A 23551-nucleotide genomic window follows, 5' to 3' on the forward strand; every position below is an offset into this window, starting at 1 on the left:
TCCTGCTGAGATTCAGAGGAACCAAAAGCATACTCTGGTGAGATGGTGACGAATGCCACCTCACCCTTCTTCATGCTCATCACAGCCATATCTACCCCTTCAATTACTTGCTCTGTTTCATAAAACCCGATCAAACATGTTCTGTTTCCAAACACATCCCTCCATCCAGGAGTATAAAGAGGTCTAAAGTAAAATTCCAGTATCTAGAACATGTACCTTCATCTGTCTTGAACTCAAATGGCCCCTCGATTTCCCCATGGCCTTTGTTCAGGAACACGGTACCGTCTTGAAGCTTCCCGATCAAATTCACTGCAGAAATAGCACAAGATGAAATTGTCGGATCTCAACATCTGAATGGTCGACATTTCAAGAACCAACCTTTGACGATGGCTCCTTCATTAGGACGGTCGTATCCTTCTCCTTCCTTTAGAATCTTCTTGATGACCTTCTTGTCGTCGGTTACTTCAGACACAGTTTTCCAAGAAACCAGCTCAAGGTCGATCTGAAGCGTCGCATTGGGTGGGACGGCGGATTGACCATCACATGCCAGTTTACCGCTCTCCCCAAAGCCATCTACGTTGTTAAGAATGAAAGTCAGCCATTACGAACGCAAAAAAAACAAGAATTAGACTAACAATACGACAAACTCTGTGAGTCAAACTTACATTGCGGCTTCACAATTAGAAGAACTTTCTCCCTTTTCTTCATGGTTTTGACGGCCAAAGCAAATGCAGGGCAGAAATGACCTGTTTCGTAAACAGAACAAAACTTAACACAGAGACGAACAAGACATGACTTTTAAGGAACTGAAAACGCTACCTTCTTTGACTGTGAAGTCTACACCAGCAGACTTTCCAACAACAGTGCCATCCTCGAGTCGAGCTTCATACTTAACTGAAAAGGTATCGACTCAGTACCCACATCAGCGCAAAGAATGTTAAGATAGATCCAGATCAAGATAATGGATCAGAATCATTCGAATGGAAACCTCACCTAACACTTCATCAAGGTCCTTTGGTTTCTCCCGTTTATCTCCTTCAACAACTATGTTTTTGAATATGCCACCATCACGGCATATGTCTTTACCACTGACCCAAGACAGCAGCTCGACATCGAACTGCAGCATCGCATTGGGAGGGATAGTTGGAGGTGAACCAGACTCTCCATACGCTAGCTCGGGGGGGATGGTGAGAATGGCATTTTCACCTTTCTTCATGGTCTTGATCCCAATGTCCCAACCTTCGATGACATTCCCTGAAAGCGAAAAACCAAACCAAATCAAAATAAGGAACAAACGAAATCCAGGACACAGGAAAGAGCATAGTCATGCCAGTCCCGGGAAGTTTATCGACCGATACTGGACTGATGAAACATCATTATCTCCATTTTCTGCTATCACAGCAATGGGTAATCCATCACCCAAGAGCTACAGATAAAACCACCATACATGCAACAGAACGATCATACATATACTTTTACATTCCAACTTCTGGAATAACACCATCACTGGTTCCATAAGCCTGCTTCCCCGCTTCGACTCGATAGAAGCATCAAGATAATTATTACTCGACTAGTCGAGCACCATTCTGTCCAAAACCAACTCAAGAACAAGAGAGCCAATCGAAACATCAACAACAAGTAACGGGGAAAAAACAACCCACCTTGTCCCAGAGTGAATTTGAACGGAGTTCCTCTGTCTCGGCTAGAATCGAACTTTGTCCCAGCCAACAAAGTTCCGGTGTAATGCACTAGAGAAGAAATGACCCCCGAACAAGTTACAAAATCACGGGGAAGGAAGAAAAAAACAAAAACAACAGGAAGGAGTAGAGCAACAGACCTTCAACCTCATCTCCGGTCTCAGGAGTTTCCCGCCCTTCACCTTCCTTGACGAGCTTCTTCTTCAAACCTTGCTTCCCAATCTCCTTCATGGAGGGAGCCACATCGGCACCGTCGTGGGCCGCAGGCATGTCGAAATCCTCACCCATCTCCGATCAACGAAACAGCGAAGCACAAATCAAGAGAGAGAAAAGGGGGGAGACGAATCGACCGGTGAGGAGAGAGAGGGGAGATGGGGGTTTTATACGTGTGGGATGAAGAGAGAGAGAGAGGGGGGGGGGGTTCTAGAAAGTTCTGAAATATTTTAGGTTTGAAACTTAAAAGCGTTCCGAGTCTCGGAGACCGTTGCTCACTTTCTCCAAGTTTCACCGTTTTCTTTTGGCGCCAACCAATAATAATAATAATATTATAATATTTCACGCTGTTGCGTTGCATAAATCAGCCAATTGATATTTCTTTATATTGCAAAAAAAAATCTGAAATATTTTAGGTTTGAAACTTGAAAGCGTTCCGAGTCTCGGAGACCGTTGCTCACTTTCTCCAAGTTTCACCGTTTTCTTTTGGCGCCAACCAATAATAATAATAATATTATAATATTTCACGCTGTTGCGTTGCATAAATCAGCCAATTGATATTTCTTTATATTGCAAAAAAAAAAAAAGGTATCACACAGAAACTATTTTACACACGATCGCACAGCTATTTTTATTCGAGCCTAAGGTCTTCTTGGCGTACAAGACGTAATATTGACAACGGTGCCAGATGTTCGAACATTGAATTGACGTAAATCGAGTTCGGATTCATTTTTTATAAAAAATTACAAAAGAATACGGATAAAACGGGGATGATGATGGGTTCTCATACCCAAAATAAGGGAAATTTAAAATCGGATACCCAAAACATGAATTTGGAAACGGTACACATTTTATCATCCGAAACCCGGACATTGGCTAAATAAATGGGCCATCATAATAACTATGTCCTCATCTGATCACATAACTCGTTTTATGAGTCTCTTTAGGACAAAAGTTCATGGGAGTCTTTCTTTGTTTTTTCTTTTGACATTAAAAAAAACACACGTTAAAACGAGAATCAGAGCTCGTCGTCTCCGCTCGTAGTTTTCCCGTTCACCGCTATAAGCTCTGTGTCAAATATCAATGTCGCTCCACCTGAAAGAAATTTTCGCAAGATCCTTCCATTTAACTGAAATGAAACACCTTCTTTTTGTATGAAATTTCAGATTTCATGCCTCTTTGGTCAATTGGATCAATGCGTGAGCAAAGATGAGAATGGGTGTTACCAGGGATAGTAGGCGGAGAGCCATGTTCCCCATATCCGAGTTTCGCGGGTATCTTCAACTTACGCTTCTCGCCTACGCATGCACCCAACAATCCTTGGTCCCATCCTGCACAAACATATTGTTGTTTCCATTCACACTTGCCAGAAGGAACGGAAGCCGTGAGACAGTAGAGTCCATTCACCGAGCCATCATGACTTACCTTTGATAACTTGACCACTGCCTAATTCAAACTCAAAGGGATCACCCCTCTCAAAACTCGAATCAAACACGGTTCCATCTGTGAGTTTCCCCTGCAATGTAACAATGTAACATTCAGACACACCACGACGATACCGTCTTTCATGATTTGCAGACAATACTGCAGAGACATTTTGCCTAAACAAAGACTCAATCCGATATACATAAACTTTGAACAAGCTTACCCTGTAGTGCACCTTGATCCTATCACCTTTGTGAGCCTGAAGTTCGCACGTCGTTGGCTTATACTGCAAAAAGCAATTCAAACTCACAGGTTCACAATGTGGGCGAGGTGGTGATTGACAAGACAATCCCATGCACCATCCTAACATGAATAAAGGTTAATGCTTGTCGGTTCTCACAAACTTCAAGTTTCACAGATTCTCCGAGACACATTGTAACCTCATTTGACCAAACATGGGCAAGTGTGGAGCTTCACCAGTTCTTGGAAACAGAGAATCTCGGTCCCAAAAGGCAATGACCTAGATCCAGATCCACTACTCTCGTCACGTTGCATTCCAAGACTAGACCATTAATTCAGAAGAAAACACGGAACAACTCCAATAACATATCATACGCTGCCTACAGATGGCTGAATCTTCTACCGAGCAATTAAATGAAAACAAAAGAATCAGCGAAGCTCTCCGATAACAGGCTTTGGTTTGGTATCACACTATCACTATAAACACCGATTTTCTACCTCTTGAGTGCCCGCGAAAGGAAAACACAAGCTGATTCAGGGAAAACCCTAAAAATCGATCGCATTGTATCACATATTTCGGTGATCTCAAAAGAAATGTACCTTGATTCCGATCTGCAACTCAGTCACGTCCCCTGTCTTCTTCGCGAAAACTGGAGAACAACAGCAAAAACAACAAAACCAGGAACAAAAAAAACGACAGCACAAATTAGACAGACAAATCTCGGATCACGTTCGAGCTAAGCGAGATCTGATTCAAAAACTTTCAACGAAATTTCTCCAAAATTAACAGAACGAACAGAAGGATCTAAGCACATCGCGAACAGAATCAGAACCTTGGAATGAAGCAACAGCGAAGAAGATCAGAAGCAGAGAGGGTCTCAGACTCATCTTCTTGCCCACCAAAATCGCCTCCCAGTTTCTCTCCAGGATTTTTTTGAGGTCCCTTTCGTGTTTCCTCGTTCTTGGCAGCTTTCGCTATTTTTCTTTCCTTTGACATTATGGGCCTACTCAATAGCGCTGGATTTGTTTCATTGGGCCATATATTTTAATTGGTATAAATTAAAATGTATTTATTAATAGGCTCTTTTTAATATGATTTTTTCCCCTAGATATTTAATTTTTCTTGTAATTTAAATGTTTAATATTTTTAATATGGAAATTAATATGCAGATTTGAGATTTATTATCACCGCCATAGTTTGGTTTTAAAGTTTGTTAAAAGTGTCGTCTATTTTACGTACTAAAAGATTTACGATTTAAGACATGATGTTGATAAGAGTACAAGTATCGACACCTGTAATCACAAATATAAATACATAAAATATATTAACTATATTCTTTACCAAAAATATATTTCAACTATATTAATTTCATCTCTATGCGGATGGTTGTCAGATAAGCTAAAGTTTTAGCGTGTAGTTTTAGTTCCTCTTAGTCCTAATTCCTAAATATGAACATGGCATTTATTATTCATTAATATATGGTATAGTCCACGTGATTGCACGAGTTTCCACATTTATAAGCTTTTATTTCTTCAAAATATCAACCCATTTTTTTTTTTAAAAAAAAACTATTTATACTTGTTAGTTTATAAACTTATAAAAAGTAAACAAATGATACGCTCGGGTTTCAGTGTGGTAAAATGTTTATTTTGGAAATTTGGAAGGATTTGTACATGCATACTCTTTCACATCAACGAAAGCATTTAATGATCATATTTTTTTTTAATGATTCAATATAAATAAATATCTTTTAAAATGCAAATGCCAACAGCAGCGAGTTTCCCCATCACTTTTTTTTTTTTTTTAACTTTTTTTTTTAATCTTTATAAATTTAGATCCATATATGTAGCGGTATAGTTTAATTGGTCACTCTCTAGCCAGAGAATTATCCAATATATACACCAATGGGTTGTTATTCTTATATATACACATTGATAAATTAAATTGAATTAAACGCCCTTAATAAAAACCCACTTGTATAATGCAAATGTGTATATATATGCCACCGAATGTGAAGACAAATGTATATCATCTTACATCTCACTTGAAGTTGACTTCCTCCGTATCCAAGCCACAATATACAAATGATCAAAATCATTTTATATTATTATTTTTATTATTGGAATTCTCAACATTATTAAATGTACACTCGTCTCGCCTTTCCGAACCCATCCTCCTCCTCTGTTCTCGGCATTTCTTCTCACTTTTCAGAGAACACTCTGAATCTCTCCCTGTTTCTCCATTGGTTCAGACAAGAAGGAGAAGAAGAGAAATCATCTCATGGGTCTGCTTCATCTCCTCACATTCTCTCTCCTCCTCTTCGTTTCAGGTAACTTCTCTCTCTTTCTAAAACATCCGTTAATGGCGGCTTCATTTTCCTTCACTCTCTCTCTCTCTCTCCGTCTCCAGGAGCCAAATTCTCCGGCCGACCAGGTGTCAACTACGGACAGCTCGGCGACAGCCTCCCGTCGCCGACCGAGTCAGTGAAGCTCATAAGGTCCCTGAACGCGACGCGCGTCAAGATCTACGACGCCGACCACTCCATCCTCGAGGCACTCAACGGCACCGACATTGCCGTCTCAGTCATGGTTCCAAACGAGATGATCGTCAATATTTCCAAGTCCCGAACCCAATCCGACAACTGGGTCCTTACCAATGTCCTACCTTTTTACCCGACCACCAAGATCTTGTACCTCCTCGTCGGCAACGAAGTCCTCTCGAACCCGCACCCGGAACTCAGATCCGGTCTCGTACCCGCAATGCGCAAGATCAAGCAATCGCTGAAGCGACTGGGTGTCCACAAGGTAAAAGTCGGAACCACACTCGCCATGGACGTGCTCCAAACCTCGTACCCACCATCTAGCGGAGAGTTCCGGTCGGATATCTCGGGTTTGGTCATGAAACCGATGCTCCAGTTCCTCAACAAGACCAAATCCTTTCTCTTCGTCGACGTGTACCCATACTTCGCCTGGTCACAAGACCCCAGAAACATCGATCTCGATTACGCCTTGTTCGAATCGAAGAACATCACGATCACCGACCCCGCCACGAATCTAACGTACCACAACCTCTTCGACCAAATGGTCGACGCCTTTGTCTTCGCCATGGAACGAATCGGGTATCCGGATATTCGGATCTGGGTCTCCGAAACTGGTTGGCCCAACAACGGAGACTACGACCAGATCGGAGCCAACATCTTCAACGCCGCAACGTACAACCGCAACGTCGTCAAGAAACTCACAATCGATCCACCTGTCGGAACACCCGCCCGACCGGGCCGGGTCTTACCCGCTTTCATCTTCTCGCTCTACAACGAGAATCAGAAACCGGGTCCGGGCACGGAGCGGCATTTCGGGTTGTATAACCCGAACGGGAACCCGGTATACGACATGGATCTGTCGGGGAAGACGACAGAGTACGAGGATGTGTTGCCGGAGCCGGGGAACAATGAGCCGTACAAGGGGAAGATTTGGTGCGTGGTGGCTAAAGGAGCGAATTGGACGGAGCTGGGTGAGGCTCTATCCTACGCTTGCTCGCAGGGGAATAATACATGTGACCCGATCCGACCCGGTGGCCCGTGTAACAAACCCGAGTTCATCTTGACGCATGCCAGCTTTGCGTTTAGTTCTTATTGGGCCGAGTTTAGGAAGAGTGGTGCCACGTGTCATTTCAACGGCCTCGCGACCCAAACCGTTAAAGATCCGAGTAAGTCACCAAAACCCGGTTTTTATTTTTATAATGTTTGAATCCGGTTTTCCACATCAATAATAATTATAAGGCAATTTAATAAAATGATTAAAATATTTTAAAATGACAAATTATATTTATTTGGTGGGAACGTTAGGGCTTTTTATGCTTTTTCCGTCTTCAAATAATTTGCAGAAAATTAGGAAAAAGTAGAGTGGAGAAAGCCTTGTTTTATTCACTTAATTCAATGAAATTCCTAATATTTGTGTTTTATGCCGTTTTTTCAGGCTACGGACGCTGCGAGTTCCCGAGCGTGACGTTGTGAGAGGAGAGAGGTCTTTGATAGAAACAGCAGGATGTTTTGGCTCATTGATTAGAAACGGCACGTTGTTGTGAGGCGGGGTCTTATTATGAGTCTAATTTATTCGGGAAACAAATAATAAAAAAATCTTCTCGGGTTGCTAATCAACGGCTACGATTCAACGTTTGAGAACACATCCAACGGTTAGTTTTTGTGCTCTCAGAATTTTCTAATTTAAATTTGTAGTTTTGTTCAGACTCCAGATTTTCATATTTTTTATTTTGATTGCTTATATCTATTTTTCCTACTTATGTAACGTACGGTTCATGATCCTTGGCTTTTCTATATGCGTTTCGGCCTTTTCTGCTATAATATAAAGGTTGTGGTCCACACCTGCTTTGAGAATTGTGCTCCTTTTTTTTTCACGAAAGGTAAATAAAACTTTGAATTAAAAAAAAAATCTATACTTTTTATAAAATGTATATTATCTAAAATAACCCGACCTTCCTTTTTTATTCCTTACTAATTATACATTTAACAAAGTTTTTTATGTTATAACATGTGTGAGTGTGATCTAATTAGCATTTTATTTTGTAATAACGTTATACGATTGTATTGCTAAATTATATATTGAGAAGTTAAAAGATAGTACAGGTTTTTAGATTGATTGCCAATGAAAAAAAAACACATTATACTCCCTCCAATTTACAATACATGTCATTTTAGATTTTTTCACAGTTTTTAAAAAATACAAAAAAGTTATATATATCCTCATTAAATTATACTTTCATTAATAATCTATAAAATTAAGTGTTTGTAATTACAGATAAAATTGGAAATTTTCTTAAAAATCTAAAATGATAACTATTAAAAAATAAAAAAATATATTAGAAACATGAGTATTTTTTTTTCTGAATAATACATGTCGAATTGAAAGGTCAATGAATCTACCAAAAAACTTTAAATTTATTCGGATTCCAAAAGGGAATGGACTCCGAGGCGATTTGCTTGTTTGATAAGCCCTTTGACTTATTTGCTTCCTTCAATATTCCATTATGCGCGCACACATATTTATATTGAAAAATGTGTAAAATAGACTATAGATAATGAATTAAAACTATATAACAAATTAATTAAATAAATATTTATATTGTTTAGGTATAATACTAGAAATTATTATACAAAAGAGGAGGAGAAGAATCGGCTTGAGATTAGGTTACCTTCATTTAAATTTCTTGCCTTTTTTTTCTACCCAAGAATATCAAATTATTAAAATCATTGTTTATAAAATCTTTAAAATAATTAAATTCAATAAATTTATAAATAATACTTTATAAAAGTTTATGGAATTGTAAAATAATTAAAGTCTTTGTATTTTTTTGTTATATATATATATATATTCTAATAAATATATAATATATCTGAAATTTTAAAAATGATAAAACAATAAAAATCAAATAGAAGTTATAATAACATATAAACTCTACTATCATATAAATTCTTTTAAATTTACTTAGGATCCATGATTTCTCAAAGATTTTGATATCTGGATAAGAGGGTCGATCATAATCACAGAAGGTATAGGATTATCTTCAATAAAAATCTATATATACACACGTATACATCGATCGCCTCTGCACTTGTCATGTTGTCGATTGGTTATCGGTAGCAATCATAACCACGAGACAAAAAAGTGAAATTGAAAGGAAAAAGATACTCAATCAGTCCTTGCCTTATCCAATCCCACTAATCTCTCTCTCTCTCTCTCTCTCTCTCTCTGTGAATCTCGTCGGAATCCCGATTCATTCCACGGTAGAAATTTAGGGTTTTTGCTTCTGGGTTTTCTTCCTGAGTTCATGGACAGCTGTCTCTCTCACCTGGGATCTCTCCCTCTTCTCCCGTCGCGCCGCGATCCCGGAGGTATCAGCTTCTCTGGGGGACGGACCGGCGTCGGCGTCGGCGTCGGTGTTAGCGTTAGCGTTCTCCCGTCGCGGCGGTCGCGTTCTTTGGCGGTGGTCGCGGCGGCGGGTGCGAGTCGGTGCGAGCCGGGGAGCAGCCTGAACTTGCCGTTGGAGCTGAGGTCGGTGCAGGGGAAGTTCCTGAGCAGCGTGTTGCAGAACAAGCCGCAGCTTTTTCACTTTGCCGCCGCCGATGAGCTCAAGCAGCTCGCCGACGATCGAGAATCCGCCGTCTCTCGTATGATCCTCAGCTCCGGCTCCGACGAGGCTTGTCTCCACAGGTTCGTGAACCTTCCCTTGTATGTATAGACGCAGAGAGACATACATACGCACACAGATGCGTATTTGAGTTTCTGGTTGAATCTTGTTGAATCAGAAAGACTACTACTTAGAGGCATCAATGGTTATCTGAATTGGTAATTCTATTTGGGATTCTCTGTTTGATCATTGATGACAGTTTCTTCACCCCTGCTTCTGTCAATCACTAGTGTTAGTTGCTTTTCTGTCTGCCGCTGCAACTGGTTCTTGGTGTTGCTCTTAGGTCACTCTTTTTTTGTTTTTTGGGAGAGATTCTCACTATCAATGAGCAACAAACTTGGCCAAATCTTGTTGTGTGAATGTTGTTTACTGTTGTCATCTTTGTCTGTTAGCTGTTCTAAAACCTTTGTTTTTGGAACCATTTTGTTCTTTAACAACATGCCAGCTTCTTCTAACCAGACGTATCTTTAACTAGGATCTCTACTTGCGTGATTTTCCTCCATGATTGCCAGGAGGATAGCTCAACTCAAGGAGCATTACTCCCAAATCGCGGTCCAAGACATCATGTACATGCTTATCTTCTACAAATTCTCCGAGATCAGAGTTCCCCTCGTTCCAAAGCTCTCCAGATGCATCTACAACGGAAGACTAGAGATCTGGCCTTCAAAAGACTGGGAACTAGAGTCAGTTCACGGCTTTGATTCCCTAGAACTTATCAAGGAACACGTCAGTGCAGTCATCGGCTTACGGGTAAATTCAAGCGTAACAGACAGTTGGGCTACAACCCAGATTCAGAAACTCCATCTCCAGAGAGCATACTCTGCTTCAATCCTGTACGGCTACTTCTTGAAATCTGCTTCCCTCAGGCACCAACTCGAATCCTCCTTATCAAACCTCCATATAAACCAGCAAAGACCACCTGTCCAATACTCGAAAGGCCCCGTCTTTAGCTGTTCTTTCCCAGCAAGCGCCGTGCAAACATTCAACCAGCTGGAGCTGAAGCAACTTAGACAATACATATCCAGGTTTGATCCCGAGACATTTCAGAGATGTGCGAAACCGAGATCTGAGGAAGGCAGGAACTTGATAGAGAATCAGAGCCTTGCCCTATTGGGACAGGAGAAGGGCGACGATGAGACCATTGTCACATCGTTCTCGAGCTTGAAGAGGCTTGTTCTTGAGGCTGTAGCTTTTGGCACGTTTCTATGGGACGCCGAGGAGTATGTTGACGGTGTCTTTAAGCTCAGGGAGAATGACAATGCTGAGGAAGAAGAAAGTAGCAGCATTTGATCTAGTTTCTGAAAAAAGCTTCAAACTTTTTCTTTTGGTGTGTATATACAATGTATAGAAGTTTGGGTTTTAATTTTTTAGTGTACAGCTATTCAATTATATATATATATATAAATATAATATATATATATATATATATATATATTATATTTATATAAGGGCAAAGAGTATTTGCTCATATAATGATGTATAGAGAAACACTGTTTTTTTTCCTTTTATTTTCTTTTCGGCTCATGCCTTTTGTTATCTATCCTATGTCAATGCATATGTACATGTGAACATATTTTAATGCTCATAGATAGGACTCGTCAAGGGGAAATTTTAGTATATTTATATTTTGTGTGAACATTTAAAAGTTGAAAAAACAAATAGTATTATTTAATAGTGGTGATATAAATACATACAATTTTTTTTTTACTTTTTTAATGTTATTTTGAGTTTGAAATTATTTCCAATTGTATAAATGCTGGAAAATAGTACAATTCCTGAAAATAAGTTAGAATATTAAAAATTTTCAGTGAAATATGAACGCAAGAGATAATTTTGCCAATTTGCTTGAGAATGAAAATAATAATAATAATTTGAATATCTGGGAAAATAACCTGATTGATGAAAAAAAAAAAAAAAAAAAGTGGAGAAAACAGGAGGAAAAAAACAGCCCTTCGCTCGAAGCATTACTTCACCAAACAAGTTCTTCTCTGTCCCTCTCTCGCTCGCCTGATTTTGTGATTCGTCTCCTCGGGTTAGTTCATCTTCCATTGTTTCATCTCGGTCAAATGCTAGAATCGTTTGACGGTTCTCCATTGTAAATTCTTACCCATAACGTCATCTAGGGTTTAAGTGTGCTTTCAGCTGTCTGAATTCGTTTATCCAATTTCTTTTTCAGAGCATATTTCTTCCGTATAATCCCCACAAAAAGCCGTCAATTTACGAGATTCTGGGTACGGGTTCTGATGCTGTTTGAACGGCGAGAAAAGAATGGCTTTTCCATTTGGAATACCGACGTGCTCTGTGAATTTGTCCCTTTTGCTTTGTTTCAATTCCGAAAATTTTGTTTTAGGGAAGTGTGATTATTGTCTAACTAATGCAATTAGCAAAGAGTTCGAATTTGCCGGCCATTCTCAAGCCAAGATCCCTACAGGAATCACGAAATCTAATGCGAAACCGCCTCAGGTTTCGACATTAACTGTTCCGATTCGTCGGGACCTCCTCTATCTGTTTCTGATGTTTTTCTTTGGATTTGAGAGCGCATTAGTGTTTTCTCTACAGCCATGGCTACTGTCATTACTGGTTTCTTTTTTTTTGAGCTCAGAACCGACGCTAGATTGCTAATATCAATGTGTTTGTGTTGGGTGGTTAGGCAGATATAGGGGGAGATGTACTGGTTTTTAAAGTATGAACCTTGGAACACGAAGAAGTGTTTGGTCTGATTAAGAACTTAAATTCGAGATTAAATCAGACAAGTTTTTGGCTGAACCGACTAGAAACATAGAATGGCCCACTCTGAATCATTGTTTTTCCCCTGGAAAGATTGCTAGAACTTATTTTAGACTAACTAATTATCCTGTTTTCAGGTGAAATTTGAGGAGGAAGATGCCGGATATTCAATCTATGGTTGGGGAGTTTCTTAACATGCTCAAGAAACGGTTGGTTTTTGGCCTTCTTCTAGTTTTGCTTGAGAAAAAGATGTTAAGCTATATGCTTGTCTGTCATTTGTTACAGTAAGATAGAGGGTTCTCAGGCGACAGCCAGGCAAACCGCAGAACTTCTGAGGTCGGTGATTTCACAGCAGCGTGTGCCTCACACAAACCAGGCTGGAGCCCTTATTGATGCGGTGAAGGCTGTTGGTGAGCAATTGATTGCTGCAAATCCTGTTGGTATGTTCTGAATTATCTTTCTTTCTTGTTCTTTTTCAATTTGCGTATGGCATTTCATAGGTGGAATTCAACTATCAGTGAAGGGATATCTCGTTTGATATGACTTTGGGTTTAGTCTTGTTGGTGGGGAATGCTACTGTCTTGTCTTTGTAAAGCGATTTGATAATCCCTTTCATTCTGGTTGTAGAGCTTGCGGTGGGCAATGTCGTTAGACGGGTTTTGCATATTATCCGAGAGGAGGATCTTTCTCTCACTACTGCTGTTATGGCTGGATTGGATTTATTGGATGTGAGTGATGATGAAGATGATTGCAAAAGAAGCAGCCATCCCGCTATGTCAGCTGCAGTTGTTGCAGCTGCAGCTAGGAGCACATTGCGCCCACCGTCCTTACAAACACTTCTCGAAGGCACCCCTGACTCTGCCACTGTCCCATACACGTCTTCATCTACTGGTGATTCTGAAGGGAAAAGTAAATGTACCATCTTCTTGTCCTTGCTCCGGTCTTCAAGTTCGGTTTTCTCAGTAGAAATTTGAAGCTTTTGCTTTTAAATTCCGTTAGGTTTTGGGCGGTTCATCATTTGGTGGAAGAGTTTCAATAATATGATAGCTCCTTGGTTAAATCATTAACATGTATTCATGTGCCTGATGTAAATGGACTCTAAGTTTGACATCGCTGATTGTAGCCACCTTGATGTCTGAGTTCCAACATGTGTTCTGTTTTTCTTATGTTCACTGTTTATATACTCTCTTGTAGCTGCTGATAAAAGTTCAAGTACCCGGAAGCTGAAGCATGATGTTATAGAAACAGTCAATCAACTTATTTCTGAAATCGCCACTTGTCATGAGCAGATCGCTGAGCAAGCTGTAGAGCATATACATCAAAAGTACTCTTTTCATCTATCCCATTGATTTTCCTTAACATGCAATAGATTCACCGCTGTCTAGTTTATCAATGCCTGTTTTACTATAGCTAGAAGGTGATTTTCATTTTGTCCCCTATATTTTCTTTTGTCAGTGAGGTGATTTTAACCTTAGGTAGTTCAAGAACAGTACTGGAATTTCTTTGTGCTGCGAAGGAGAAGAAGAGGTCATTCCGAGTATTTGTAGCTGAAGGTGCTCCAAGGTTGGTGTTTTCCTTTCCTATATATATTTTCATCCTTCTTCACCATGGTTAGTGTTATCCTCCTTGTTGCACCCTTCACTAGTCCAATGCCACCTCTTCTCTTTTTGAACATCCATTTAACTGTCGTTCCATCTCTTGTTCGTTGTTATTTCAATCAGGTATCAGGGGCATCTTTTAGCAAAAGAGTTGATAGCTCGAGGTTTGCAGACCACATTGATCCCTGACTCTGCAGTCTTTGCCATGATATCGCGAGTAAATATGGTGTGTACTAGTCTTGACCCTTTTGCATGTTGAGAGTAAAAACAGTAAGCCTTGGTCCTGGAGTTTCAACATCCTTTTTTGTGATTCTACGAAATTGGAAGGTTATAATCGGAGCTCATGCTGTAATGGCTAATGGTGGGGTTATTGCACCTGTTGGAGTAAACATGGTCGCACTTGCAGCTCAAAAGCACGCAATCCCCTTTGTCGTTCTCGCTGGGTGTCACAAGGTAACTTTTCTCGTGTACACTTCCAGATGTAACTTTCGCCCAATGATTTCTTTTCTGACGGTCTCTGTCTTGTGTCGGGTTTTAAATGCAATCAGCTATGCCCTCTGTACCCTCACAATCCAGAGGTGTTACTAAACGAGCTAAGATCCCCTTCCGAGTTGTTAGACTTTGGTGAATTCTCTGACTGTTCAACCCTTCTTCATGTTGTGAACCCAACGTTCGACTATGTACCTCCCAAGCTTGTGAGCCTGTTCATAACCGACACGTGAGTTTACTTTCCTGTTTCTTCTTATTACACTCGGACTTACCTTGTTTCCATCAAAGAAGCAAGCATCCGAGTACATACATGATGAGATCCTAGCAAGGAACGAAAAAAAGAAGCTAATGATGCAGTTTTTTTGTGTGTGTTATGGGTATGTACAGGGGAGGGCATAACCCGTGGTACATGTACCGCCTCATCGCCGATTACTACTCTGCTGATGATCTGGTGGTGTAGCTGAATATCTGATTTAGGGAATTGCACATAGAGCTTGGTTCCTTCAGGATCAGGTAACATCCCATTTTTTCATTCTCAGATGATGCACTGAGGCTCTGGAATGAAGGGATCACCCAATATATATATATATATATATATAGGCAAAAACTGTTGCTCTCAGGGTCTTGAATCAGAAGAGCGGGCATTTACTATCGCTGTTTTTTTCTTTTTTGGGATCCTGAGGTTTATTTACTGTAACTGTTGAAATGACAGATGAGAGGCATTGGAATCTAAGTTTGGGTCTATGAACTGTTTAGTAACGATGTGAGATACGTTTGAAGTTTACTTGGAGTGCAAGTCACCGACGATGCTATCATACTCATCTTTTATAGAGATTCATGACACAATTATGGGGGGAAAAAAGTGACAAACCAAAACAGTTACATTACAAGAGTATGCCTGAGATTGTTTTGTAGGAAATTCATGATGTCTGTATGCTTATACGAAACTAGAGCTTTTATATACGGTGCGTTACACTAACAAGAAACTGATCTATGGAGTTTGAAAGAAGGATGAAGCTGGTGATTGCAGTGAGCTTGACTTGGTCAACCCATCTTCTGAATTCCTCAGCCTTTTGTTGGATCTAGAATCTTCTGCTAATGAAAAGTACAATATCTATAAATGGAAAGTTTGCATTTTTGGCAGTTGATTACAAAACCCATTACAAATGTCAGATCCACCTGCGTTTGAATTACGTGCAACATGAAGTTTGGTAGGGATTGAGCAATGCATTGTCGAAATTCTGTATGAGAAGCCAAATGTGATTCAGTGTTAAAAGTACCAAAATGTCATTGAAGTAAAGCCCAGGGACAATCTGAAACATAATTATCTACAGAACACATGTCTCTCTCTCCCTTTATAAATACCCTTTTGCTCCTGTCTGCTCAATCTCTCTCTTTTCTTGCTGGGGTTTTGAGGGAGAGAGAGGGAGAGTTTCTTCTGGTCATCAAGAACCAACCCAACAAAAAAAAAACCCGAAAATTTGAAACAAAAAAATCACAGAACTTTTCAGATATATATACAGAGAAGGTATACACACCTATATGCCAACACATGGAGATGGAGAGAGGGAGGGGGAGAGAGATTTCTCATTGTTCGATTCATTTCCTCTCTCTCTCTCCCTCTCTCTCTCTCTCTCTCTCTCTCTCCTCCCTCTTGAGATCTTCGAATCGGTTTCCTTCCGAGATGTGATTTTCTATTAACCGAAGCTTATTTCAACAAAAACCATTGGTTTATGTTGCTTTCCAGCTGAAAATCTAAATTCTAGAGTGAATTTTCTTGTTTTTTCCCCGGAAAGTTTTCAAATTTGATCCGCTGATACTCTCAACTGATTGCGTTTTTTGCCATCTGGGTTTTCGGAAAAATTCGATCTTGTAACTTCCCCTTGCGTGCACAATTGGTTAATGGTTACCCAGTTTATGTTCCTCGCAAATTTCCTGGAGCCGGTGATTTTGCTTGACAGTTTCCTTTTTAATTGATTTTTAGGGTTTCATTGGATGGTCCCTGGACTCGACCCTAATTGCGGTTTTTTGTACTATTAGGGCTACCTCTTGGGTATTACGGACTGTAAATAGAGAGTTTGGGATTGAATTGCCGCGGAGCAAGATTCAGTGTTATTGTTGATTGGCAAGCCAGTAGTTCCGGAATCAATAAGATATCTTCACATTCGATCAGAATAAGACCTCCGGATTCCGGCGGCTGTGTAGTTTGTACCTTTTGATCAGACAAGGTGCTTTGAGATGTTGATATGAATCTTTCCCCCAAAATTTTGTTAATGTGAGTTCTGGATGCTTATGGTCTGAGGAAAAATAGTTATGATATCTGGTTTCTGCTATTGGCTTGGCAGGTTATATTACCTCAAACCCTTTGTTCATTAGAGTTTGACCCTGCTTCCAGGTTCCAAGTTGCAAAATGCTTGTGTAAGAGTATTTAGGATCCGGGCACTGAGAATTCGTTGTTTGGAGAAGATCAAAGTTAATTTCCCTGCTGTAAGTGATTTGGATATGGTGGATTGGATCATAGATTCTGATGTGGTCAGGAGTTGGGTTAAAGGAACAAGAGAGTTCAAAGTAGGAGAGTTGTTGAACCGGTGGTGAAAGTATACCACTTTACAGTTCCCAAGAGAAGAGTGCCATGTCTCGTTGCTTCCCGTTTCCACCTCCGGGATATGAGAAGAAGATTAAAACCGATGAGGCAGCCCTTCTAACAAAGGTTCACAATGTCAACTCTTAGCATTTACTATGCTCTGAATCATGATCTTTGCAGTGTTTCTAAGGCCATACTATTGGGAGTTGTGTTTAAAGTTGCTTCATTTTCTTTCAGGGTGACTAGAGTACTGAGCACCATGAGATTAGTTTTAAGGAACTCATTGTTGAATTCACCAACACGTCTTCAAAGATTGTTTTTTTCCCCAACTTGTCTTTATGCTATGACCTTATGACATTGTTTACCCAATAAAGATCTGTCAAGGTGATTCTGTGTCTGAGATGCATGTCTCATCTTGGGTGTCTTATTCCTCCTATCTATTACAAGTTACAACACAATGAATCTTGGTCTCATTGGCTATGTGTGAACACATTAGTGTGAAAGCTATTCTTCTATTTGTATTGCTTGCAAATGCGAAAAGGAAAGGGATTACTAGATTGCTTAGTAACATGAAGTTCTCTGAAGAGGGAAATTTTCTGTTGACTTTTTTTTTTTTCCTGTCCTCTGTTGTTTGGATAATTTCCCATTCAGATCCTGTTTTAGGTTGCATATATTTATTCCAGCCTCGTGAAGTCGAAATGAAAGGGTTCTGCAGTTTAATTGTGTTCTTCACCTTATGTGTATCCGTTTCTTTCCGGGATGTTACCTGCAGGAGAAGCACAAGAAGAGCAAGAAGGATAGAGAAAAGAAAGAGGGTAAAGAGAAGAAGCATAAAGAAAGAAGCAAAGACAAACATAAGGAAAAGAAGGAGAAAAAGGAGAAACATGACGAAAGGAAGGACAAAGATAGGGATAAAGAAAAAAGCAGAACTTCGGAGGAGAAGAAGGTCGAGGTTCTGCCTGACACAAGGGATACAGTGAAGCTTGTAACAAATACCTTGCAGAAGAGTAACAATGGAGATTCTAGGTTTGTACAGGACTTGGCAACAAGAATCAGAGATGGAGAAGCAGCAACGGGAAGTCAAAGTGAGCAAAAGACTATAACCTCTGATAGAAGAAATGTCGGATTAACAGGAAGAACAGTTCAGAACAAGAGTTTCTACCCAGTTCAAGAAACCAACCTTAGGAGAGATGCTGAAAAGAGAATCAATCCCCAAAGAAACTTTGCTGTGGCAAAAAGTGCTGAAAATGTTGCCGCACAAGTGTCATTTGGCTCAAGTCGGAAAATAACAGAGGCTATGTGTAAACCAACGGAGAGAAAAGACCAGGAGAAGCAAAAGGAAACGCCGGAGAAGAATAAACGCAAGGAAAGTGCGGTTAAGAGTGACAAACCAAGAGATAGAGAAGGGTTGAACAAAAGTGAACCCAGGGATAAAGACCGAAACAAAGAGAAGAAGGAAGAGGAAGCCGAGGTGGTAAACCAAGTTGATCAAGAGAAAACAAAATTTGTAGAGGGAGGACCCAGATTGAAAGAGAGAGATAAAGACTCCCTGGATACTAGGAATAGTAAACCGCCTGACCTTTCAAAGGCAAGCAACAAGAACCTTACTAGTGAGGGAAATCTTGGCAAACGAAAAGATCTTGAGAGAAATGGATTCTTGCATGGTCAGTCCCTTCCCTGTACCAATTCTTTCTGTCTGGTTAATGGGGACATATGCATAGGTGTTTGCATTATGGTAATACACAACCGTACAGTGTATCATAGATGGTTTGGTACTTAAAACCCACCTTATCTTGTTGTCCAATCATGGTATGTCTCTTTACGTTATTTAATTTATTGGATTATGAGTAGGGTACTTTTCGTTTAGAATATTGATGAAGATCTAATTGTTAATGTTGACTTTTTTCCTGCCTGACATGTGTCTAAAGATGTGTATGCATATATAGGTACTGATATACTCTCTCTCTCTCTCTCGTTTAAAGCTTGTATTAACCCTAGCGTTTTAATTCTTATCCAGAGAATGGATTCAACAGACCAAACAAGTTACAGAGGCCGGCTGCTTCTCCTATATCATCAGGTGTGGGAAATGGAAGAAAGTTGGGACCAACCCGAACTGAGCTGCAATCTGTGGAAACCAAAACTCCTCCAAAATCTGCGTCGGAGCAGCAAGGAACAAGTTGCAGGCCAGACGTGAAGGATCACAGAGTTAATGGTTTCGTCGGTTCTCGAGAGCTCAAAGCTGTTCCACTGAATTCTTTGGCTGCACCAGTGAAAGTGCAAGTCAAAGAAAATGGTGAAGCATCGGTGACACTGCCGCATCCTGACCTGAAGTATCTGAATCAGATACTTGGTATACCCGAAAGGGAGGAGCTGCCTCGGTTTGACGATCAAGAATGGCTCTTTGATGACTCCACAGTGAAGTCAAAGAAGCCAAGAACAGATGAGACACGGGAAGTTTGGGACCAAGCTTTTAGAATAGAATCTGCTGACATTGCAGCACTTCCATATGTTGTTCCATTCTAGTTGACTGCATATTCTCGTATTCATTTGCCGCAACTGATGAGGAAGAACCTCCAACGCACGTGTAGCGAGGTGGTTTTTGTCTGGAAGGCTGATTGAGCAACCAGATGAGGCATGCTGCATCGGTAGCCTGACCGGTTTCCAAATCATGGGTCCTGAAGTGATTATCTAGGATTGAAGATTGTGGGGATCTGGTTTCAGGGCCATTTCACAGCTATAACTCTTACTGGGATTCATGGGAAGATAGAGAGAGAGGACTCTGATGAAGAGTCAAATGAGGAATGCTTAGGTAGTATCTGAAACTCAGAGATCTTTTGAAGGGTGATTCTTGATCACTGATCAGTTTCTTACAGGAAAAAGCGAGGTTTGTCAGAAGGATATGTGTGGATATTTGTTCTGCACGCAAATTTTGATTCTGTGTCAGTGGATGAATTTGCATAAGTTGTAAATTAAAGAGGATAGAGAAACAGAACCCACGGCCTTGTCTTCATAGGGGTTTCTTTTACTGTCCTTGCCTAAATCTACACCCTCCTAGCTCTGTGACCGCTGTAGAGTACATCTCTATTTACATTTGTGGGGAACAAAACTTTATAGCCTTTTTGGTGACCATTGTGGAATAATTGATTAAATTACTACAAAATCATAAGAACTTTGCTCCTATGTTATTGGAGCACCAACCACAACCGAAAAATGATGATGGAAGTTTCAATTATTGTTGCTTGTGAGCGAGTGTGATCGATTTGACGTATAAAAGACACTTAAAATTAGCGAAACAGAATTTTGTTTCCATGTTGTCGGATCAATCAAATGCCAAAAAAAAACAAAACAAAACAAAATCAAAACAAGAACGATTGATTGATTTCTGGGAAAAAGCTCAGGACATCCCTTCAAAGTGCTGTCAGGGATAGAAACAATCAGAGAATCATAAAAACACAACATACAACAGAGCCCTGTTGTCTTGTCTTCCAATCCTTTTGATTCTTTGCCAGATTCCACATCAGAACCCTGTTCATGTTCATGTTTAGCGGAATGGGGGGGGGGGCAAAACCCGAAACTGGATTCAGAAAACGTCCTCTGGCTATCAGGAAGAATTCTGGATGCTGTCAAGAAACTTAGTTCTTGCAGAGATGTCAGTGGAAAACCGACCAAGAACTGCAATTGTAGCTGTGCTGCTTCCAAATTTCTCGATCCCCCTAGAGATCATACAAGTATGCCCTGCTTCCGCCACCACTATTATATCCCCTCCAACTAGTGGCGATAATGTCTCAGCGATTTGCCGGGTCATCCTCTCTTGAACTTGAAGTTTGAACCCGAAAAAATGTACTACTGACTGTACAAGTGATTTCCCCATGGGGTTGTAACCATCAGAGCAGAAGTAACCAATGTGAACAACTCCATAAAATGGAAGCAAATGATGCTCACACATTGACCAGAAGGGTAGATTCCGTTCGCAGTGAAGTGTCTCCTCGATCTCGCCATTGGATTTGGTATCGGTTTTGTCATATCCGAAGCCACCCAGCTTCATCTCAAGGTTGGCGTTCTGGAAGTTCATCATCCATTTCAAGAAACGAGTGGGCGTTCCTACGAGTTCTTTCCTTGATGGATCCTCGCCCAACGATTTCAGAATAGAATTGACAGCAGAAACCATTTCTGGGTCGGCGGGTGAGAATTTGGAGGAGCTTTTAACACTCGGGCACCATTCTTTTACAGAACCGTTTCTACACAAGTTATGAGTTTTGACCCCTTTGAACCTCAAAAGAGACAAGAATTCACCCCAAAGATCAGACCTTTCATCCTCAAAGGCTCCAGAACCCGAGGAAACCAATAACTTCACAAAACCATGGTGGCTAGAGGCGAGAAAGTTCATTTCCAAACTCGGGAAGTGGATGTGAGAACATTGGAGAACAACAGCAACTCCGGATGGTTTGACCCACTGTTGAAGAGCCGAACATATATCATCAGCCAGATGCTGTGGATCTTGAAGCCGCTTAGCGAAAACATCAGCAACCCTAGAGAACTTGCTCAGTCCAAGAACCCGTTGGCCAGAAGGAACATAACCTACGTGACACCTGACTTGGAAAGGAAGCAAGCAAGATTCACAATAAGAGTAGTGGTCGAGGTCTCGGACAACAACAAGACCCCCCACTCCACCTGCTTGCCCAACTCCTTCATCCAACCCTGCTTCAGGAAACAGAGCACTCTGTACAAAGTCTTTCACCTTTAATTTGTAACCTGCATCGTAAGAACAATGATCCATCAGCAAAAATGTGAAACCGGGTGCCAAGAATCTATTTCCAAATGAAAGAAGATCTGTGCTTTCTTATATAGGTGCTGAAGAAAATCGAATTATAAAGAAACAGTCATCATTCATAAATGCAAAGCAAGTCGCTGAACAAGCTCAACTGAGATTCATCAATGGAACTACCAGTAAGAGACCTATCAATAATTCAGCCACAGATACATACTCTGTTCTAATCTGTTCCCCTCCAGACAACCTTAACAACACAATCAGATTCACAAGGAGGGAATCCAATTATACCTCTGGTTCCTTCTCGAAGCGCTTTGGCAACACGAAAAGGGGTCTTTTTAATGCCTTCCCTGTTGATATCTTCACCCAATCCTTGCAAGAGAACTCTCACTGCTTCTTGAATCGATAAGGTCTCTGGTTGGTGCTCGAAAGCAACCTCCATGGATCCATTCTTCCCATCATTCTCCAGCTCCAGATTGAAATGCCCTTCATCTAAAGCGCCCATTGACAAAGCTACCACCGGATCCGATGGACAACGAATACAAATCACACAATCAGCAAGCGAATCACAAACAGCAGGTCTCCAATCAAAGCTCCTCGGATTCAATACAAGAGACGAATCCCGGGGAAAGAAACCGACAGGAAAATCGCTGAATCTGAACCCAGATCGAGAACAGACACCAACGTTTATCGATTTGTAATGAGAAGGACCAAATCAGCTCAGGGAAAACAAGATGGGCAAATTTTCTTAGCCGAAAAATAATTGGATGAGGAAATTCGAAGACTTCCGAGCTAAAAGCTAACCCAGAAGCAAAGGGAGCAAAGCCCACTAAAATTATAACCACACTGAATCTTCCCAGGAGAAGAGAATCGAAACCCGAATCAAAGTTCTCTCCTTTCGGTTATAATTTTCCCGGAAAATCCAGTTCCCAGAAGTTGAGGGATAATAGTACGAAGGAAGACAAGGCGGGGGGAATGAGTGAAGGGTTGCCGTTGATCAGCGGAGTGCGTTTATTCATAAAATTACAAAACCCAAAAAAAAAAAGTTCCAAAATTTCCTCAGTACCCATAAGAAAAAAAAAAAAAAAAGAATCCTTTGAATGGGCAAAATACTTAGAAAAGCCAAGGCGGCGAAGACCCTTCCGTTGTCTCTTTCTGATAAATTACCACCCAACCCTAACTCATGGGACTCTCTCTCTCCTGTTTGCTTCTTATGTAAAATTGCACCTGAGAATAAATCTTCCTGACGACAACATTCTTATATATATATATGTGTGTGTGTAGATATTCAGTGCCCTTTTCTTTTTCTTTTTTTTATCCTTTTGGGTAATAATATGTTTTATTTTTCACCCCGAGAGAGTCACGCAACATGGCCACAAATTTACAGTCTTTCATTGAAAAAAGCACGGATCTTGGACATCGTCTATGTCCCAATTAAGACGCCCTTTCTTTTTACTCTTGGTATTATACGTGCCGACCGTACATGAAACTATTTGTGAATTGCAACTAAGATGCCCCTTGTCTGACTATAAAAAATGATACCCACTAATTACTATTCAATTTGAATCTAATTTGTGAATTTATATATCCAACTATCTAAATGGT

At 40.5% G+C, this 23551-nt stretch overlaps 7 protein-coding genes across 15 annotated transcripts in view; 4 read left to right on the top strand and 3 right to left on the bottom strand.

Moving 5' to 3' along the window:
* LOC104822478 (peptidyl-prolyl cis-trans isomerase FKBP65-like) overlaps positions 1 to 2036 on the bottom strand; it is a 3361-nt gene extending 1325 nt beyond the window's left edge. Inside the window, exons 1-8 of the mRNA XM_010553721.2 lie at positions 1838 to 2036; positions 1662 to 1748; positions 994 to 1254; positions 820 to 894; positions 666 to 746; positions 379 to 573; positions 217 to 309; positions 3 to 112 (exon numbers count right to left, since the gene is read on the bottom strand). Of these exons, the coding sequence (XP_010552023.1) occupies positions 3 to 112; positions 217 to 309; positions 379 to 573; positions 666 to 746; positions 820 to 894; positions 994 to 1254; positions 1662 to 1748; positions 1838 to 1985 (1050 nt within the window). The 5' untranslated portion in view covers positions 1986 to 2036. The remainder of the gene's footprint in view (positions 1 to 2; positions 113 to 216; positions 310 to 378; positions 574 to 665; positions 747 to 819; positions 895 to 993; positions 1255 to 1661; positions 1749 to 1837) is intronic.
* Positions 2037 to 2725: 689 nt separating this feature from the next.
* LOC104822480 (peptidyl-prolyl cis-trans isomerase FKBP15-2) lies at positions 2726 to 4545 on the bottom strand. Its single transcript, XM_010553723.2, has 6 exons — positions 4409 to 4545; positions 4176 to 4225; positions 3559 to 3621; positions 3336 to 3426; positions 3137 to 3241; positions 2726 to 3005 (listed from the first exon to the last, which is right to left on the bottom strand). Exons 1-6 carry the CDS (start codon positions 4461 to 4463, stop codon positions 2929 to 2931), a joined length of 441 nt encoding a protein of 146 aa, XP_010552025.1. The 5' UTR covers positions 4464 to 4545; the 3' UTR covers positions 2726 to 2928.
* A 1054-nt stretch (positions 4546 to 5599) lies between these two features.
* LOC104822481 (probable glucan endo-1,3-beta-glucosidase A6) lies at positions 5600 to 7822 on the top strand. Its single transcript, XM_010553724.2, has 3 exons — positions 5600 to 5905; positions 5986 to 7281; positions 7551 to 7822. The coding sequence occupies exons 1-3, from the start codon at positions 5857 to 5859 to the stop codon at positions 7586 to 7588; spliced, it is 1383 nt and encodes a 460-aa protein (XP_010552026.1). The 5' UTR covers positions 5600 to 5856; the 3' UTR covers positions 7589 to 7822.
* Positions 7823 to 9205: 1383 nt separating this feature from the next.
* On the top strand, positions 9206 to 11196 carry LOC104822482 (UV-B-induced protein At3g17800, chloroplastic). 2 transcript variants are annotated; one of them, XM_010553725.2, is made up of 2 exons: positions 9206 to 9803; positions 10293 to 11196. In XM_010553725.2, the coding sequence occupies exons 1-2, from the start codon at positions 9421 to 9423 to the stop codon at positions 11068 to 11070; spliced, it is 1161 nt and encodes a 386-aa protein (XP_010552027.1). In that variant the 5' UTR covers positions 9206 to 9420; the 3' UTR covers positions 11071 to 11196. The 2 variants fall into 2 exon arrangements, with proteins under 2 accessions (XP_010552027.1, XP_019059055.1); XM_019203510.1 differs by having other exon boundaries at positions 9715 to 9803; positions 10256 to 11196.
* Positions 11197 to 11700: 504 nt separating this feature from the next.
* Positions 11701 to 16845, top strand: LOC104822485 (translation initiation factor eIF-2B subunit beta-like). Of its 6 annotated transcripts, none has more exons than XR_773211.2 (12): positions 11701 to 11812; positions 11957 to 12011; positions 12645 to 12716; positions 12793 to 12947; positions 13135 to 13422; positions 13702 to 13831; positions 13963 to 14070; positions 14229 to 14331; positions 14433 to 14558; positions 14654 to 14823; positions 14982 to 15107; positions 16579 to 16845. XR_773211.2 is itself a non-coding variant. In XM_010553730.2 (12 exons), exons 4-12 carry the CDS (start codon positions 12664 to 12666, stop codon positions 15052 to 15054), a joined length of 1206 nt encoding a protein of 401 aa, XP_010552032.1. In that variant the 5' UTR covers positions 11701 to 11812; positions 11957 to 12011; positions 12165 to 12243; positions 12645 to 12663; the 3' UTR covers positions 15055 to 15378. The 6 variants fall into 6 exon arrangements, 4 of the variants coding, with proteins under 4 accessions (XP_010552032.1, XP_010552031.1, XP_010552035.1 ...); XR_773212.2 differs by lacking the exon at positions 16579 to 16845 and adding an exon at positions 15307 to 15409; XM_010553730.2 differs by lacking the exon at positions 16579 to 16845 and adding an exon at positions 12165 to 12243 and having other exon boundaries at positions 14982 to 15378.
* Positions 16679 to 20295, top strand: LOC104822483 (myb-like protein X). Of its 3 annotated transcripts, none has more exons than XM_010553727.1 (4): positions 16679 to 16869; positions 16990 to 17304; positions 17951 to 18842; positions 19196 to 20295. In XM_010553727.1, the coding sequence occupies exons 2-4, from the start codon at positions 17227 to 17229 to the stop codon at positions 19699 to 19701; spliced, it is 1476 nt and encodes a 491-aa protein (XP_010552029.1). In that variant the 5' UTR covers positions 16679 to 16869; positions 16990 to 17226; the 3' UTR covers positions 19702 to 20295. The 3 variants fall into 3 exon arrangements, with proteins under 3 accessions (XP_010552029.1, XP_010552028.1, XP_010552030.1); XM_010553726.1 differs by having other exon boundaries at positions 16730 to 16822; positions 16940 to 17304; XM_010553728.1 differs by having other exon boundaries at positions 16730 to 16822.
* Positions 20296 to 20530: 235 nt separating this feature from the next.
* Positions 20531 to 23125, bottom strand: LOC104822486 (GTP cyclohydrolase 1-like). The gene is made up of 2 exons (XM_010553734.2): positions 22238 to 23125; positions 20531 to 21930 (listed from the first exon to the last, which is right to left on the bottom strand). The coding sequence occupies exons 1-2, from the start codon at positions 22449 to 22451 to the stop codon at positions 20780 to 20782; spliced, it is 1365 nt and encodes a 454-aa protein (XP_010552036.1). The 5' UTR covers positions 22452 to 23125; the 3' UTR covers positions 20531 to 20779.
* Positions 23126 to 23551: the final 426 nt, after the last annotated feature.

Source organism: Tarenaya hassleriana, unplaced genomic scaffold (assembly GCF_000463585.1).
Source record: "Tarenaya hassleriana unplaced genomic scaffold, ASM46358v1 Cleome36, whole genome shotgun sequence".
Classification (NCBI taxonomy): domain Eukaryota; kingdom Viridiplantae; phylum Streptophyta; class Magnoliopsida; order Brassicales; family Cleomaceae; genus Tarenaya; species Tarenaya hassleriana.